Source organism: Leiobunum rupestre, chromosome 2 (genome assembly GCF_980474605.1).
Source record: "Leiobunum rupestre chromosome 2, qqLeiRupe1.1.hap1, whole genome shotgun sequence".
In the NCBI taxonomy this organism is placed as follows: domain Eukaryota; kingdom Metazoa; phylum Arthropoda; class Arachnida; order Opiliones; family Sclerosomatidae; genus Leiobunum; species Leiobunum rupestre.
In genome coordinates this window covers 82817447-82835868 of record NC_143385.1, presented here as the reverse complement: position 1 = coordinate 82835868, position 18422 = coordinate 82817447, and the positions used below count along the sequence as shown (strand labels likewise).

Here is an 18422-nt window from a genome sequence, read left to right as displayed (position 1 = left end):
GACGACTTTTGGAGGCCGGTACCAAAAATTCAAGTAGGCCCAGGCCTAACCCGGCCTGTTGCTGGCACCGCTACTGCGTTTAGTGGAATCAGGTACTAGCAAAAGTAAATAGGGGAGAAAGTCTATCACTGCCTTCAGATTTTACCTTCCACCATGCTTGACACCCTTTTCAAAGAGCTAGTGATCACGTGATATTTCTAACCAATAAGGATAGCACATTACGCGCGAAGTAGTGCATTTGTGGTATTCCGATCTGCGCTCAAGATGAAAATTTTGAATATTATTCCCTGGCAACCATTTCACCACCTCGCGATTTCAAATAGTCTCTCTGTCAAATGCCGACCATTATTTCCTTCGATAACGGTTGATTTTAATTCATAATTACTATATCAATTGTAAAATAAACAAAAAAAGCTCGTAGCTATAGCTATTATTTCGGTTAAACTTGCAAATTGTTAGGCCTTTACATCGTAGATTTACCAATTAGTCCCGATCTCAGCTCTTAGATGGCGCCACGCTCTCCACGATTTAAGTGAGTGTTATTCTAGTTACGGTTTATTTCTTTTCAAAAGTCGTGTTATTATTTTTTAAATGTCGCATTTTAGTTTCTATCATTTATCTACTTTATTTAGGAACTAAATTAACCAAATTATCGAAAGCAAAAGTTTAATATTAAATTAACGTATTTTATCAGAAATACATGAACCGAAATTATCAACGACCTCCTTTTTATTGGGGGGCATTTTCCCATAGTACAAGGAGAGGGAGGCAATAAAAACCGAACTGATTTCAGCCCGCCCGCGGGAGAGGAAAAATTCTAGTGCATCATGGGTAGATTACTTCGACATCTAGTGAGAGGAAAGATCAATATCCAGGTGGCGTACTCAAGTAGCCTTGGCAGGGGCGACTAAAGGGCCGGTTTGAGAGGGGCGCCAAAATTGAGTTGCGCGCCTTTTTGGTTTACCAACAATTGGATTTGTTTATAAAAATTTTAATGAAAGCATAACATAATTTGAAAAATCTTTCGCTAATTAAAAATACCAATCGTTTTCCCAACAAAAATGTCCACCATCGTCGATGAACGTTTTTTCGCTACTATTTACTTTACAATAGTAAATAAACCATAAAATTGCAGTGGATAGTACATCTTAGAGACGACGTTGTCTCCAATGTCATTGATGTAGATGATGAAGAGGAGAGGTCCCAGGACCGAGCCCTGTGGGACCCCAGACGATGCTGGGAGCCAATCGGAAGAGGCACAGGGCAGAACAACCCGAAACTCACTATTTTCAAGGGAAACATAGAGCCAGTTTAGCGTGCGACCCCGGACCCCATAAGAGTGGAGCTTAGCCTTGAAAAGCTCGTGGGGGATCGAATCAAATGCTTTGCGGAAGTCAAGGACACGGCCAGCCTGCTCAAGGCCAGAGGTCCAATCCTCGACGCAGCATAGGAGCTGGGTTTCGGTGCTGAAGTCACTCCTGAAGCCGTGCTGGAACGGGTTCATCAGATTGTGCTGGATGAAATGCGTAGAAATGGCAGACGCACAGACATGCTCATCGGCTTTCAGAACTTGGGACAGGAGAGCAATTGGGCGGTACTCACTAGGATCGGATTTATCTCCACCCTTTGGTATCGGTGTGACGTTATCGCGACTCCAATCACACGGATTTGCACCGGCGTTATAAGACAGATGGAAGATGGTCGTAAGCGGAGCCGCTAATGCATCGGCGCACTGGCTCAATACCTTTGACTGGATGCCGTCAGGGCCAGGGACTATATGCGGTTTGACTTGGGTCAACAGCTGGTGCATTCCTTTGACTGAGAAGATGATGTGCAAGAGGCGCCAAGAGCAGAACTACGGCTACATCATACGCCGGAAAAGTAAGTCGGAAGGTAGACGCCAGGAGATTGGCTTTGTCTACTGCTGTGGTGAATGTCGTTCCAGAGCTGGAGAGATCGGGAACTACCGCTAACTTCGCCTTCTTGGAGACTAGCTGTGTTGTGTCCTTCTTATTTAATAAGACACTCTTAGTTTAACACAAATAACATTTTTAATAGGAACAAACCAAAACGACATTATTACATCAGCCCGCCGCTTGCCGGACTGCCAGACCATATCTCACATTATTACCTGGGAAGATGGCCTAAGATAGTAAATTAAAGTTCAATGTTGAAACCACCAAAGTGGCGCCATCTATCCATACCTGGCTGGGTATGAACATAAAATAAATATGTACAGTTTGTAATGTATATTACAATACTCCTTTCTTTTAAAGAATTACACAATGCTAAATAAAATGTATAATATAAAGTTCGCTAAGTTCGGTAACGAGCTGGAATGTTGCGTTGACGAGTTGGCCTTGCTTTGGAAATGGGTAATTCTTCAATTTGGTGGGATTACGTCAGCGTTCTGAGCTTGCTTTTGGTCTGGTTGAGTATGATCACCAGAGGGAGCAGGACAGAAGTCTAGTCTAGTTGGTATTGTTGTTGGATGACTTCTACTCTCAGGAACCACAGTTTTGCGTGGAGTGTTCTGACTCGGTGAATGAGACATTTGAGGTATGGGAGCTGAGGTTGTATCTTTTAGTGTCACATCTGGTCTTGACTGTGTCTGTGTAGACTCGCCAAACGATGTAGCAGGTGATGCGTCTCTCCGGGGACGTATCTGATTCTGATGTCGGCGAATTTCTCCCAATGGGGTTTGAATGGTATACATCATTGCACCCACCGTATTTGTGATAGTGCCCTGGAACCATTTATTTCCCGTGCCATAGTTGTAAGCATATACAGAGTCATTTATTCGAAACTTGTGCTGTTCATCAGCATTCTCCCCAATAGGCTTAGTGAGGGAATGCGGTGAGGATGACAGAGGTCAATTTGAGTGGTAATTGATCTTCCCAACATCAGTTCGGCTGGGGCCTTCCCATGAGATGTGGGTGTCCGACGATGATTGATGAGTATTTTAGCCAGGCGTTCCTCTAAAGTTCCATTTGTGTGATTATGTAGACCAGTGGTGATAACATCCATAGCTTCGAAACGTAAATCGGAGACCTTACGTAAGTTGTCCTTGACAGTTCGAACGCCGCGCTCAGCAGCCCCATTCGAAGCGGGGTGATGAGGGGCGCTCCGTAAATGGTGTATCCCATTGTGAAGGACAAATTGTTCAAAGTCGGCACTAGTGAAACATGTCCCATTATCCGACACAAGTGTAAACATGATTCCAAATCGGGAAATGACCTCTCCGAGAATTCGTATGACAGCTTGCGAAGTTTGGGATGCAGTTATGTAAACTTCAAGCCATTTGCTATAGCTATCGACAATAACAAATAGATTCTTGCCTTCAATTGGGCCGGCGAAATCGACGTGTACCCGTTCCCAAGGGGCGTGCGTTGTCGGCCATGCCTTGAAGTCCTTTTCGGGGATTGGAGCGTGTTGGCGACAAACTTCGCATTTGCTTGTCTGGGCCTCAATGTCTTCGTCAATCCGTGGCCACCAAATACGAGCACGCGCCACAGCTTTCATTTTCACAACACCTTGATGGGTACTGTGAAGTTCACTTAAAAGCTCGCGGCGTTTAGATTCGGGAATAATGGCCCTGTTTCCCATGAGCAAGACATCATTAAAATTAGACAAATCATTACGACGTCGGTAATAAATTGCTAAATCTGTGTGGATTTGGTTTGGCCAACCTTGCCGCATGTATTTGGTAACCTTTTGTAGGATTGGATCGTCCTTAGTTGCGTTACCCAATTGGTGTGGTGTAAGAGGACCGGTAGCTGTTAAATCTCGCATAAGGAATATATATTCAGCTGGCACGGGTGTTGTGTTTCTCTCAAGTGGAAGTGGGGACCTGCTCAACGCATCCGCATTGACATTGGCAGAGCCTTTACGAAATTTAATACTGTACGAATAGGCCGCCAGAATAAGATCCCAACGCTGCAGGCGTGCTGCTGCCATTGGTGGAATGGGCTTGTTAGATGCAAGTAATGATACGAGTGGTTGGTGGACAGTGTAAAGCGTAAAATGTTTTCCAAATAAATAGTATTTAAACTTCTTGACCCCGAAAATCAATGCCAGAGCCTCCTTGTCTAATTGAGAATAATTTTTCTTAGCGGGTGCCAGACTCCTTGAAGCAAAGGCGATGGGCCTTTCTTGGCCATCGACGATATGCGAAATTACAGCCGCCACTCCTACGGGAGATGCATCACAGGCCAAAGTGATGTCCTTTGTGACGTCATAGTGCACCAACAAATTAGATGTTTGAAGTGTTCGTTTAGCGTCGTTGAAAGCATCTTCCTGGGCCTTTCCCCATGTCCAAGGCGTTGAATGTTGAAGCAGTGAATAAAGCGGTGCAAGACGCGTGGAGTTATGGGGAAGGAATCGGGAATAATAATTTATGATTCCCAGAAATGATCTCAAAGTTTCGACATTCGTGGGTGACGGTGCTTCCATAATCGCTTTCATTTTCCCTTCCTGAGGATGAATGCCGTTGGCGTCTAGTTTATGACCCAAAAACTCTATCTCGGTTTGGAGAACCTTACATTTGCGTAAATTCAATTTTAACCCATAGTCACTAAACTTTTGAAGCACGTTATCTAAGACCTGTAGGTGTTCTTCTTTGGAACGTCCACCTATCAAGGTGTCATCTTGAAAAGGGCTGACCCTTTTTACTTCAATAAGAATCATCTCCATAACACTCTGAAAAATGGCGGAAGAAGAAGCTATCCCTTTTGGTAAACGCTTAAAGCGGAAAAGCCCCAGCGTAGTATTGATAACAGTGTACTGTTGGGATTCGTCATCGAGTTCAACCTGACTGTATGCGTCGCTGAGATCCAACCGAGATAAAAACGTGCAACCGGCCAATTTTGCAAAAATGTCCTCGGTCCTAGGCAGAGGGTGTCGGTCAATATTCAGTTGGGGTTAACAGTTGTTTTATAGTCCCCACAGGTGCGGATACTTCCGTCAGGTTTTTGAACATTAACGATGGGAGAGGCATAATGTGAAAAATTGACCCGTTCTAAAATTCCCTCTTTTTCCATCCTACGTAGTTCGTCTTCCACTGCGTCCTTTCTAGAATAAGGGACCGTTCTCGCCCCACAGTAGACAGGTGTTGCAATTTCCTTCATATACAAATGTGCTTTAATACCTTTAATTTTTCCCACGCCAGGAGTGAAGAGGTGAGAGTGTTTGTCAAGTATTTTCCGTAAATCAGGATCTCCTTGTGAAGTAATGTCGTAAGTTGAGTCGACAGAGTAAACGTTTGTCGTATTGGCCATTTGTCTTCGAATCGATGGAAGGATGTCTAACTCTGAGAACAACCATTTGCGACCACATAAATTAGGTCTGATACCTTGTACAATCACAAGCGGTAAATTTGCTTCCTTATTTAGGAATTTAACATGCATCTGAGCTTTGCCAACAATGGTAATTATATTCTCAGAGTAGGATGTGAGCTGTCGAGAAAACTCTTGAACTTCCGTATGCTGTCCCACAATTTGAAAGTCTTTTTCGTTTATTGTTGAAAAACCACTTCCATTATCGAGCTCAAAAGTTAATGGATAACCATTAACTTCAAGAGTAATTATTTCAGGTGGAGGTACATCTTCGTCAATGATGTTTAACTGTTTAAGTGAATTTCGTTGTTGTCGACTGTCTTGAAGGTGATAAATGGCTGCATCGTATTCATCATCCTCTTGCGTTATAGGTTTCGGCTCTCCTATTTTATTAGCACGATTAAATTTATTTTTCTGTGACGAGTTGTTGCCTTGATACATGTCCCTACTCGGTGGATTTAAACATGCCTTTGCTAAATGACCAATGCGGGAACACTTATTACATTTAGCATCCTTGTAAGGACATGCGTGCGTTTTATGTTGATCACTCTTACATCTTATACAGCGTGTGTAATCAGGTTGAGGCTTATTAATGCTTTGGTTTCCTTGTCGTTGGTGAAAATTGCCAGTAGTGTTATTAGAGGTGTTTTGTCTTCCTCCCTTTGACTTGTTGGGCGTGTTGCGGGTTTGAACCTGTTTCGCTTTAATGCGGTTGACTTGTTGTTGCTTATCCCCTTCTTCCGACTTAATCTCGCCAATAATGCGCTTGGAATTTTCAATAGCCAGCAGAATTGTTGTGGCTCGAGCTAAAGTGATGACTTTCTTTTCTTCCTCTTCGGCTATGAGCTTCTGCTGCATTAAATCATCATTAATTCCAAATATTATTTTGTCAACTATCATCTCATCTGGCTTGTAAAATTTACAGTTGACTGCTAATGCCTGCAAATCGGCTATATAAGCCTCCACCGATTCATCAGGCTTGCGATTTCTTCTGTTGAAGCGGAGTCGTGCTATGCAGCGTAGCGGTTGTGGACTGAAATGTTTGGTGAGAACGTCGACCAACTCTGCATAATCTTTAGAGGCCAGTTTGGCTGGTCGCAACCTATTGGTCAGTAAGGTGTAAGTTTCCGTGCTTAACACAGTTTGTAATACTGCCTTCATAATGCCTGGGTCTGTTATATTGTTGGCAGTGAAGTATGCGTTCAACCGTTCAGAATAGATTTCCCATGACTCTGTTTTGCTGTCAAAAATTGTTAGGTGTCCAATCATTGCCATTGTCGTATAATGGAGTATTGTTCCTAATAATGAAAAATTATTCTTTCCTTTTTGTTGTCTGATGTTTGAACAGGGATTTATGGTTCGCCCCTTTTTCCAAGACAAGAGAATGCTGTGTAAGCCTTGGCACGTGGATGTGAAGTGTCAGATCTCTTTTCAATCAAAGTCACGATATGTAGAACCTTCAATTTAGGGTTGAGATCCCATCTCCGTCGCCATTTTTGTTGTGTCCTTCTTATTTAATAAGACACTCTTAGTTTAACCACGGCCCCCTGCACGCGCTCACGCTGCTCGCGACGATAGCGGCCCCGGCAAAGAATTTCCTCCCCATGTATTTTCGCGACAGCGATTTTCCGTCGCTTGGAACGCTGGTGTAACAACCGGAATCTATCAAAGAGGCGGGAAGTTTAACATACGTTTCAATGGCGATGAATTTGCATTAGTGAAGTTTTTTTCCAACTGTTTTATTGAATTTGGAGAAGTTTGTAACAAACAATTAGTAATTACACTTTTTAAGTATGTAAGTTTTCATTTAAAAAATTTTTTTTAATAAATATTTCAATATTTTGAGTGGTAACATTTTATTGCTAAGCCTAACCATAAATGGTTTAAGTTTTGTATTGGCAATGAGTTTTCAAGTTATTAAAAACTGTATTTTGTAGTTATTTAAGACTATAATTATGATAACTGCTCATAATTTTTGTCATATTCACCAAACTTTGTTCTTTATAATTTGCATAAGATAAAACATTAATATTTGCTCAAATGCCATTACCCTGGCTGCGTTACATCCTGTTTTTTTAATAAGTGAAAATTACTGGGAGGGGCAGGTCACTTCCATTTTGGGTGCGTCTTAATCATAGTAAAATTATTAAATCAAGGTAATCGTGATTAAATCAGCGTAATTAAAATTAAAAAAATTGTTGAAGTTTTCAACAGCAACACGGAGCAAAGCGCAGATACCGAAATAAATCCAGTGACATCAGCTACAAGTAATGAACGGTTTATTTTCGACTTGGTTAAAATATATATATACATAGCAATTAATGAAACGATGGTAGTACAACAGAAAACTGACTAGTAAGAACGGACTAGTACTGTTGAATGACTTTGTTACAAAATATCTTCATTGTTTTTTATTTCTTCAACAAAAATTAATCAAGATTAGAAAATCTAACCACGCTTTAAACGAGATTTAATCATTCTAATCAGGATCTAATCTTTTTAATCAGGATTTAATCATTTTAATCAGATTTAAACATTTTAATTAGATTTAATCATTTTAATCACGATTTAAACTTAATCATGATTTAAACATTTTAATCACGATTTAAACTTAATCATGATTTAAACATTTTAATCATGATTTAATCAATATAATCGGTCGAATCGAGATTTTATCGAGCGCGGTAAATACGAAATAATAATTCTAATCACTTAGTAAATTATTCTAATAAGCTCGATAAAATCACGCACAATTATAATCATTCCAATCACCAATATAATCATTCTGATTCTCGTTCTAATTTCTAATCGCGATTTAATCATACTAATCACGATTTAATCGTTTCAATCAGATTTAATTGTTTCAATCAGATTTAATTGTTTCAATCAGATTTAATCATTTATATCAGATTTAATCATTTATATCAGATTTAATCATTTATATCAGATTTAATCATTTATATCAGATTTAATCATTTATATCAGATTTAATCATTTATATCAGATTTAATCATTTATATCAGATTTAATCATTTATATCAGATTTAATCATTTAATCATGATTAAATAGATTTAAAGATTATATTAATTAATTAAACATGATTTAATCAACATAATCGTGATTAAATTGAATTTAATCAAAATAATAACGATTTAATCTTTTGAGAGGTGCGTCGTTAATCAAGGAAGTGACCTGCCCCTCCAAATTACCCATTTAAAAAATACCAGCATTGTTCTGTTCCATTGTGTTCATCTACTTTTAAGAAGACCAAAGTGTCATTTCATCAGTTACCCGCTGATGAAAATTTATGCAAACTGTGGATTAAGAGCATCTCTAGGAATGATTTTGTAGTCAACGAAGCATACACTTCACATGGAAGATTGGTTTGCGGTTTGCATTTTAAGGAACTTCAGTTAATGATAGTCTGTTGTGAGGCTAATGCGTAATCGTAGGATTTGGAACCAGATGTACGTCACTATCTATTACTTAATTGGTGGCATTACATATGAGCCAATATACGATTAGGTCTCAAATTCGAATATAACTACCATCAGAAACGAAAAGAATGTTTATCCACATCATCCAGCATATTTCAACCTCATCCAGCATATTCCTACATCATCCAGCATATTCCTACATCATCCAGCATGTTCCTACATCATCCAGCATGTTCCTACATCATCCAGCATGTTCCTACATCATCCAGCATGTTCCTACATCATCCAGCATGTTCCTACATCATCCAGTAATTTTAATTGAATCTTGATGAATTTTACTTGAAAAAAGCTGATTACTTTAATGTGAGCGTGGGACTACTAAGTTATCGAGATTCTTAAAAGCAATTAACAAAAACCAATTTTAACTTAAATTATGGTAAAAAAAATGGGAATCTCTACATTTAGACCTAAACCATATTGTGAACTGTGAGTGAGACTAGTGAGTCTGTGATTTAGAATGCTTACATGTCTCATACATAGATTTTCAGCAATCTTCAACATTGTCTGACTTTGTTAACGTAAAAATAATATTCTAGTTTTATAATCTGCATTACATTTACTACTTATTTACTTAAATTGAAGTTAACTTTGTAAATATTAAAACAACTTACTATCAAAGAACTGTAAGAATAAAATCGAAAAACAACAGCTGATAAGCGGACACATGACTAGTTCTTTTGTTTACATTATTAACGTCGACAGCGTCTTCTTTGTCTGGTTTTCTCGGCGCGTATTTTGATTTAAAAAATATCCAAACGTATTTTACTTATTTATTAATAAGTAATTTAAAGATTACGGAAAGAAATTATAACCCTAAAATTACACAATTAGTAATAATTAATGAAACTCTAAAAATTGGAACGTTTTCGCCATATACTCCAGCCATTTCTTAGTTGTTACGTCAGCGCCAAAGGTCGATGTAGGAAAAAAGTTAACTAATTTCACTTTCGCAATTTTCAGTCGATCGCCGGGGCCGCTATCTTCGCGAGCAGCGTGAGCGCGTGCAGGGGGCCGTGGTTTAACACAAATAACATTTTTAATAGGAACCATAGACATAATAAAGAAATAGACCCAATATTCTACGGAGGGTTAATACGGGAGCGATAGCTAGCAGACAACCGGTATTTGTTCCGTATTCCTGTGGTACCACGTTTAAGCGACGCCTGTCGATTAGGCGAGAAAATAAAAAATCATCACGTGACACGTCACACATGTTCGTGTTTGTAATCTTTTAGGTACTCTGACGTGATTCGCGAATATTTTGGCTGTGAGAATTTAAAATAAGGTAAATTTTTATTATAATTTTTAAATAAGTCAATTAATTCTTTCAAAACCCAAAAAAAAGCAGCAGATGACCTTATAATTAAAAACAAAAAATTCTAATTGCGAAATGATATTTTGTCAAAGGCTTAAGTAACTCCTGTACTACTATCGGGCTTGTTGTGGTTATGGCTTGTTATGGGAACATTCTGAGATTCTAAATAGTAAATTGTAAACTGTAAACAAAAGTAAATGGAATTTTGATGAAATGGATGATTCTACCTTGGATTAATAATGACTCCAAGATTCTACTAAAGGTATGTAGCTATTGTCCTTGAAATAAAATTAGCTTTTACAATTTAAGTCTGATGGCTTGACCCTTCATTTCTAGATTTTTGTCCTTCGCTAATTTGTGGAGTCTGAGCTTGCAATATAAATTAATAACTTTCTTAATGATGATGTTCGATTCCAACTTCAGCATCAAACATGTTCGTGGTGATCTGGTAATATGTCCATGCCAACAATATTTCGTAATACAGTTCTAGTTCTTAGACTACATATCTTTTATAGGGAGAGGAATATCTCTTCATAACAACTAAACAAAATTGGCTAAAAACCAACGAAATCTTACTCAAATTATAATAACATAATTAAACCTACACGAAATGATCCTTGGTCAAAAATTAAAGGTGGGAAGTTAACATCACCAGTTTTTTCTATTTCACTTTCAACTGGATGTAATTTCTTTAAATTAAATAAAAAAAATTATTTTGTCTATTTTTACTTGTTTTAATTCTATGGAAACCAAACCAGAGTTGGAATGGCTTTTGGTGTGACCCACCTTTTGCCATTTACAATTTGTATATCCTGTTCTAAAAAGTGATCATTACAAATTAAATCATGATTTGAATGTGTCGCGATTTACAGCAATTGTCCATTGAGAAAGTATTGTAGGTTTCGTTATAAAAAGATTTTAAATAAGAATGAATATTCATCGAAATAATATGATAATTTAATCCTACATATGGAATGAAACCTTTTCCGGTATTGTTTTACTTGTTATTGCAATGCGTAAAAACACTAAAATTAACCTTTTTTTACCAAATAAAAACAAGATTTTTAGTAGAAATCACTTTTTCTATAACAAACGAATTATGAAACATGTTAGCTAACATAAAAGTACTACCCGTTTATCAAATTCACCCCTAAAGTTTTTGCGTCTGATTTTTAACCGGATAAATATTCCTATGCGTTAGGCACTACATGGCCTAGGCCAAGCGCTCACTGATCCCCGTAACGTCTCTGTCCTGGCTTCCACAAGCCTTTGCTTCGTAACGGAGACAATGCCTTGTGGAAGCCAGGACGGATACGAAACGGAGAGCCAGTGGGCGCCTAGTCTAAAGCGCCACTTAAGTTTAGTGGCGCTTTATAAGTAGGATTAAATTATCATATTATTTCGATGAATATTCATTCTTATTTAATCTTTTTATAACTATAGGTTTCCCTTATCTAAACCTACAATACTTTCTCAATGGACAATTGCTGTAAATCGCGACACATTCAAATCATGATTTAATTTGTAATGATCACTTTTTAGAACAGGATATACAAATTGTAAATGGAAAAAGGTGGGTCACACCAAAAGCCATTCCAACTCTGGTTTGGTTTCCATAAAATTAAAACAAGTAAAAATAGTCAAAATAATTTTTTTATTTAATTTAAAGAAATTACATCCAGTTGAAAGTGAAATAGAAAAAACCGGTGATGCTAACTTCTCACCTTTAAATTTTGAACAAGGATCATTTCATGTAGGTTTAATTATGTTATTATAATTTGAGTAAGATCTCCTTGGTTTTTAGCCAATTTTGTTTAGTTGTTATGAAGAGATATTCCTCTCTCTATAAAAGAAATGTAGTCTAAGAACTAGAACTGTATTACGAAATATTATTGGCATGGACCTCTTACCAGATCACCACGAACATGTTTGATGCTGAAGTTGGAATCGAACATCATCATTAAGAAAGTTATTAATCTATATTGCAAGCTCTGACTCCACAAATTAGCGAGGGAAAAAAATCTAGAAATGAAGGGTCAAGCCATCAGACTTAAATTGTAAAAGCTAATTTTATTTCAAGGACAATAGCTACATACCTTTAGTAGAATCTTGGAGTCATTATTAATCCAAGGTAGAATCATCCATTTCATCAAAATTCCATTTACTTTTGTTTACAGTTTAGAATCTCAGAATATTCCCATAAGCCATAACCACAACAAGCCTGATACAGGAGTTACTTAAGCCTTTGACAAAATATCATTTCGCAATTAGAATTTTTTGTTTTTTATTATAAGGTCATCTGCTGCTTTTTTTTTTGGGTTTTGAAAGAATTAATTGACTTATTTAAAAATTATAATAAACATTTACCTTATTTTAAATTCTCACAGCCAAAATATTCGCGAATCACGTCAGAGTACCTAAAAGATTACAAACACGAACATGTGTGACGTGTCACGTGATGATTTTTTATTTTCTTGCCTAATCGACAGGCGTCGCTTAAACGTGGTACCACAGGAATACGGAACAAATACCGGTTGTCTGCTAGCTATCGCTCCCGTATATTTTTGGCAAATCAAACTCCGCGTAAGGTGTCTATTTCTTTATTATGTCTATGATAGGAACAAACCAAAACGACATTATTAAATCAGCCCGCCGCTTGCCGGACTGCCAGACCATATCTCCCATTATTACCTGGGAAGATGGCCTAAGATAGTAAATTAAAGTTCAATGTTGAAACCACCAAAGTGGCGCCATCTATCCATACCTGGCTGGGTATGAACATAAAATAAATATGTACAGTTTGTAATGTATATTACAAGCTGGTAGAACTTTTTCCTGTGGGTTGTGATATCCGACGCTACTTTGTCAACATGATGGGTGCGCGCAGCTTGGAGTGCAAATTTGACTATAGCACGATGCCGACTGAAGGCTTGTACATTGGCAGCAGAAGGGTACTTCCGGGAGCGGTTGTACCTACGCTTTGTGATGTGCATCAGACATCTGAGGGAAGAGCCTACCCACGGAAGATTATGCCTGGAGGATAGATGCTTTGTGGGAACATGATCCGTCACCACTTGCCTGACGGCCGAGGTGAAAGCGCTCCACATCTCTTCAATAGAAGTGGCACCGGGGAGGTGGATATCAGAGAGCAAGCATGCCGTAGACGCGAAGTCGGCCTTGTTGAAGTCAGGAACCGATCTATGAGGATTCCTGGGTAGGGGCGGACCCCACGAATATTGAGCAGGAGAAAAGCATGGTCACTGATGCCCAGAAGATGGGAGACAGTTTCAAGAATGTTGTCATCGGGAAAAAAAACAGATCAAGGATGTTGGCAGCTGTATAACGTAACCTGGTGGGCTCAGTGACACGTTGGTTAAGGTGAGAGGCCAGGAGAGTATGTAGAAAGCTCTCTGCCACTGACGAGGAACTTGTCTGCATAACCCAGTCGATACTGGGAAAGTTAAAGTCGCTGGTGATGATGAGATCGGACTTCCCCCCGGAAAGACATCCAAGTAGGGAATTAAGTATCTTGGGGTACGTGAGGGTGGCCGACGGTGGCCGATAAATGTAGCAGAGACGGAGACATGAGGAGCCGATTGTCACCCGGGCCGCGACCGCTTCGACTTCAGTCTTCAGGTCCAATGGGTAGGATTTGAGGTCCTTGTGGACGGCCAGGCAAACACCACCTCCGTGTAAGTTCCTGTCTTTCCGGTAGACCTTGAAAGCTCGAAATACGATATGGTAGCATCTAGTTTGGTTTCGGTGAGTGCTATGAAGGGAGGACGATGTGTATCAATATAGGCACGGAGTGCGTAGCGCTTCGTCTTAAGCGAGTCGATGTTGGTGTACAGGAGGGAGAGCCGGGTTCGACCTAGTCATTGCAACGATAGAAGTCCACGGTGATTCCTTTGGTCCAACGTTCTGGCGCCAAAACAAGGGGAGCTTCTTGCGCAGGAAGGGATACGATGAACGAAGAATAGTTCCGGCGATCAGCTCGAGTTTCAGTCAGGACAGAAGTGGTATGAAGACCCAAGTCGACGAGGTGGCCCTCAATCTGAGCCGCCGTAACAGAGGTATGCACCTGGGAGGCGCGGAGAGCTTTGGTAGTCTTGGCCGCTAGCCCGGAGTCGACAGCAGCCGGAGGGTTGGTGCCCCATTGTACTTGCTATTTCATGATCGTTTATCCAGCTTTATGATAAATTAACTAGCAGGCCATCTTCAATTTGTTTTTTAGGCTCTTATGAACCTGCATTCAATATTCTAAAATGCATTTAAATCGTTTTCGATGGCTAGTTCCAAAGGATTGTAGACCATTGGACCGAAATCCCATTCGTCCGAATGTACCATTCAACCGAATTCCAATCGACCGAAAACCGGGTTTTGCGCGGTTTTCATTCAATATACCGTTAGTGATACATATTTATATATCGTAGGTTACGTGACGATAGTATATCTAATTTGGACTAAACTATGTCTTAAATACTTATTATTTCGTACCGACGTGTATTTTTACACCTTTTTCCCTTGAAATTTGATATTTTCCGGGTTTAATTTTGGAAAATAACCTTGATAAGACCCGACGTGAAATAGTTGCCTACCATATCTAACCTAACCCAACCTAACCTAACCTAACCTAACCTAACCTAACCCAACCCAACCCAACCTGAACTAACCTAACCCAACCCAACCTGAACTAACCTAACCTAAACTAACCCAACCCAACCCAACCTGAACTAACCTAACCTAACCTAACCTAACCCAACCTGAACTAACCTAACCTAACCTAACCCAACCTGAACTAACCTAACCTAACCTAACCCAACCTGAACTAACCTAACCCAACCTGAACTAACCTAACCTAACCTAACCCAACCTGAACTAACCTAACCTAACCTAACCCAACCTGAACTAACCTACCCGAAGTGAAAACGAACCAGATTTAAATTTCCCATTCCACTGAATTCCGCCATGTTGGGCTATAAACGAAAATACTTTTCGGTTCAATGGGATTCGGTCCAATAGTATATAACCGTTCCAAAGCAGTCTATCGCGCAGAAAACCATTTATTAGATTTAGTTAGATAGATATTAGTTGAGTCACGTTGAATTGAATTAAGATGTCCGAGAAAAAGAAGCATTCTGGTTCTTTTTATAAAAAAAAGGAAATGAAGAGAAGCCGTTGAAGCAGAAAAGCAAGCGACAGCTTTTAAAATGTTCATAAGTGTAGGCCTTAAAAAATCCCGCAAAATAGTGTTTTAATTAAGTTGTTAAAGCAATTAATGTAAGGAATAAAAGAATTAAGTTTACTAAGACTAACCCTTGAGTTAAAAATCTTTCACTCAAGGGTTCTTTGTAAACTTAATTCTTTTATTTCACATATATTAACCGTGATACTATTCAGTATGGACATAATAATTCTTGCCACCTTACGTAGTGTTTCAAGCTCCATGTAAAATGACCATGTAATATAAAAAAGTTATTAAATATGTTTACACAAAGTATATAAAAAGTGATCAAAGGGATTATTTATTGTTATGAAAACGGTAAATTTATAACATCGACATGGTAATTTTTTTAAGAAGGGGGGGGGGTAGTTTAATTTAGTTTCAAGGTAAGAGGGGCGCCAAAAATCTCCCTTGCCCGGGTGAAAAAAATTCTTGAGCCGGCCCTGAGCCTTGGTGAAATCGGGAGAGGCGGAATTTCGAGGGGGGTTTTCTCCTCCTTACTAAATAGAGGGGGGAATGGGAACTTGCCTCCAGAGTTAGAGGAATAGGACGTTGATAATTTATATATAACTATTTTGCATCGTGGCGGAGTACAACCGATACCTTTGTGTCCCTGTAAAGAGGCGAGGGGGAAGTCATTTCCGAAGCCCAAAAATTTTACCCCTCAAATAAGACCTCGTGCGGTTGGACCCAAGTGCCAGACTTTCTCCCCCTATTTACTTTTGCTATTATGTATTTAATTAATACGATGTAATAATAAATTTGAATAATACTAAATTTTTGTAGATTTTAGCTGTATCAATTTCTTTTATGAATTTGTTCGCATAATTAGTATTACATAGGCCTATCGTTGTATGTAGCATAGCCCAATAAATCCACCCCCCCCCCCCCCAACCTTCGTCTGACTACCCACCCGAGATTAACACGATCCGCCGGCCCTGGTAATGACGATGTCTTAAGTGTTTGCTGAAGTGTTTTACTACTAACTGTAATACTTAAGGAAGGAGAACATGTTGGGCAAGATTGAAAAATGGCAGCTTAAAAAATCGCACTTTAGCAGATTAAAATCTTTGGAGGTTTATACAAAATGTCTTTCCATTTACAGAAAGGAAAAAATCGGGAAATGATAGCGTTGTTTAGAGAGCGAAGTTCGCCAATACAGAAGATTTCCCCGAGTTAGTAAGCGCCATGGCAGTTTATATGGATACCACTTCACAATACGCATTGTTGCAGAAACAAAGTAAACTCTGCAATAAAATATATCAGGGACAAGTGGAATACTTCTTGACCACTTGGCGCCTGTTTTTAAATTCCAGGCTTTCATCATCTCTCAAAGAGAGATCGGATTATCTGTAAGTATATCGTACAAAAAATGCAAAATTTACCGGGCCAATTGTTTAAAAGCCTGCCTGCTAGGCATACTATTGGGCCTTCACACAACTGTGCAGGAAGTGAGTTTCGCTCTCACAGCGTTGTTAATTTTACAGCACCAGACGTTTTAAGTCCAAAGAAAGATTAGGTTCCCCATCACGCTCATTTGTCAAAAATTCAAATGTAAATTGGCTTGATGTTACTCAAATAACTTGATTTTAAAAAAATAAAATTTTCCAGTGTTTCGCGCTTTGTGGAGACTAAACAGGATCGACCATACTTTGTCTTTGAAGAATTCAAACTCTACCGTGTCGACCCATTAGAGTCCATTATTATACCCAAGCAAACTACAATTCAGTTTCTAATGCCAATCATCCGTCAGTGGTTGTTTGGAATGGCTTCATCTGTTTTACTGATTGCCATGGAAATCGCTTACTTCTTACTCGCAAAAAGTGTGAGAACTGTTTAGATCACGAGTTAAAGGAACTTTGTTGCTAAAGTAGCAGTGGTACACAAGCAAGTCTCTTTGCATGATGTTACATTAGACCATTAAAAAAGATTTTGAATCGTGTGGAAATCAGTGATCTTGTAAAATGGCCGCCAATTTTAATCGCATATAGCCCCAAAACTACCGAACCAAAATCAACAAATGAGGTGTTGTTCTTATTATACATATCGTCTTAAACTATAATGTTGTAAAAAGGTCAAAGGTCATTGTCATAAGTTAAAACCACCACTAAAAATAGCTAAAATTCGGCATTTTCTTACATGTAAGCTACAGTTTAAAATGTTTGAAATGTAACCCTCTTTCGTCTGAATAGTTTACAATTTAAATATTTTAAATTTATTTCGATCCTGCCTCCTTGAAGACAGTCGGTTCCTCTGCCTTGCTAAGCACCTTCCAACAGTTGGTGTTTAACGCCCCATTGAAATTTTGAAGACTCCTTAGGACTTTAGGGTTCTGCTTCCAGACGTCCCTTGTACGGAGAGCGACCTTATAAGGTTTCGGCGGGTGACTGGCTTTTTTAACAAAAGCCTTGTTCCCTGAAGAACCTGTTCATTGAGGTCAATTAAGGCACCCCCCTCAGCTGGAAGTGCCAGAATCGAGGAAGATTTTTACCCGAGGGTATCCCATCTAGCCTCTCCAGAACTCCAAGCTGAATGGTGCCTATTTACTGCTCAGTTAAACAGTTCCGAGGGAAAGCCATCTTTTATGATGGCCATTCGCGTCTAACCGACAGCTTCACTGAAGGTCTGAGGTTTAGACCTTTTGCCTGCCAGTTGTTGAGAGTTTGTAGTCTTTTTAAGACTCTCTTGGTCTCTTGTTGGAAGAGGAGTTACCTTTTCCAGAGTCTTCTGCCAACTTCCTAAGAGCCTTGCGACGCTCGTTTATCTTACTATTGCGAGCCTTGGAAGCACTTATCTTGCTTCCCTTAGTCTGATTATTGTCTTCGGTAGACCCTTGCTCCAAATGCTGAGTACTGCCGGAGACAGACCCTAACAATTTGGGCTCGGAATCGTCCGAGACTAGCCCATGACCTAAGCTTGTTAAAGGGAGGGTAGCATCCAAAGATACACCCTTCCCCTGTTTAGAGCCAGGTGCTGTCAAAGACATACCCTTGCTCGATGGTTTTTGGTTTTTATTGTTGGAATTCATGAAAGATCCCACAAGTAAGGAGGA

At 39.2% G+C, this 18422-nt stretch overlaps 1 protein-coding gene across 1 annotated transcript; it reads right to left on the bottom strand.

The window, feature by feature from the left end:
• Positions 1-4910: 4910 nt before the first annotated feature.
• Positions 4911-6608, bottom strand: LOC149959712 (uncharacterized). The gene has a single exon (XM_090167379.1). The coding sequence runs from the start codon at positions 6606-6608 to the stop codon at positions 4911-4913; it is 1698 nt and encodes a 565-aa protein (XP_090023505.1).
• Between the last annotated feature and the right edge of the window lie 11814 nt (positions 6609-18422).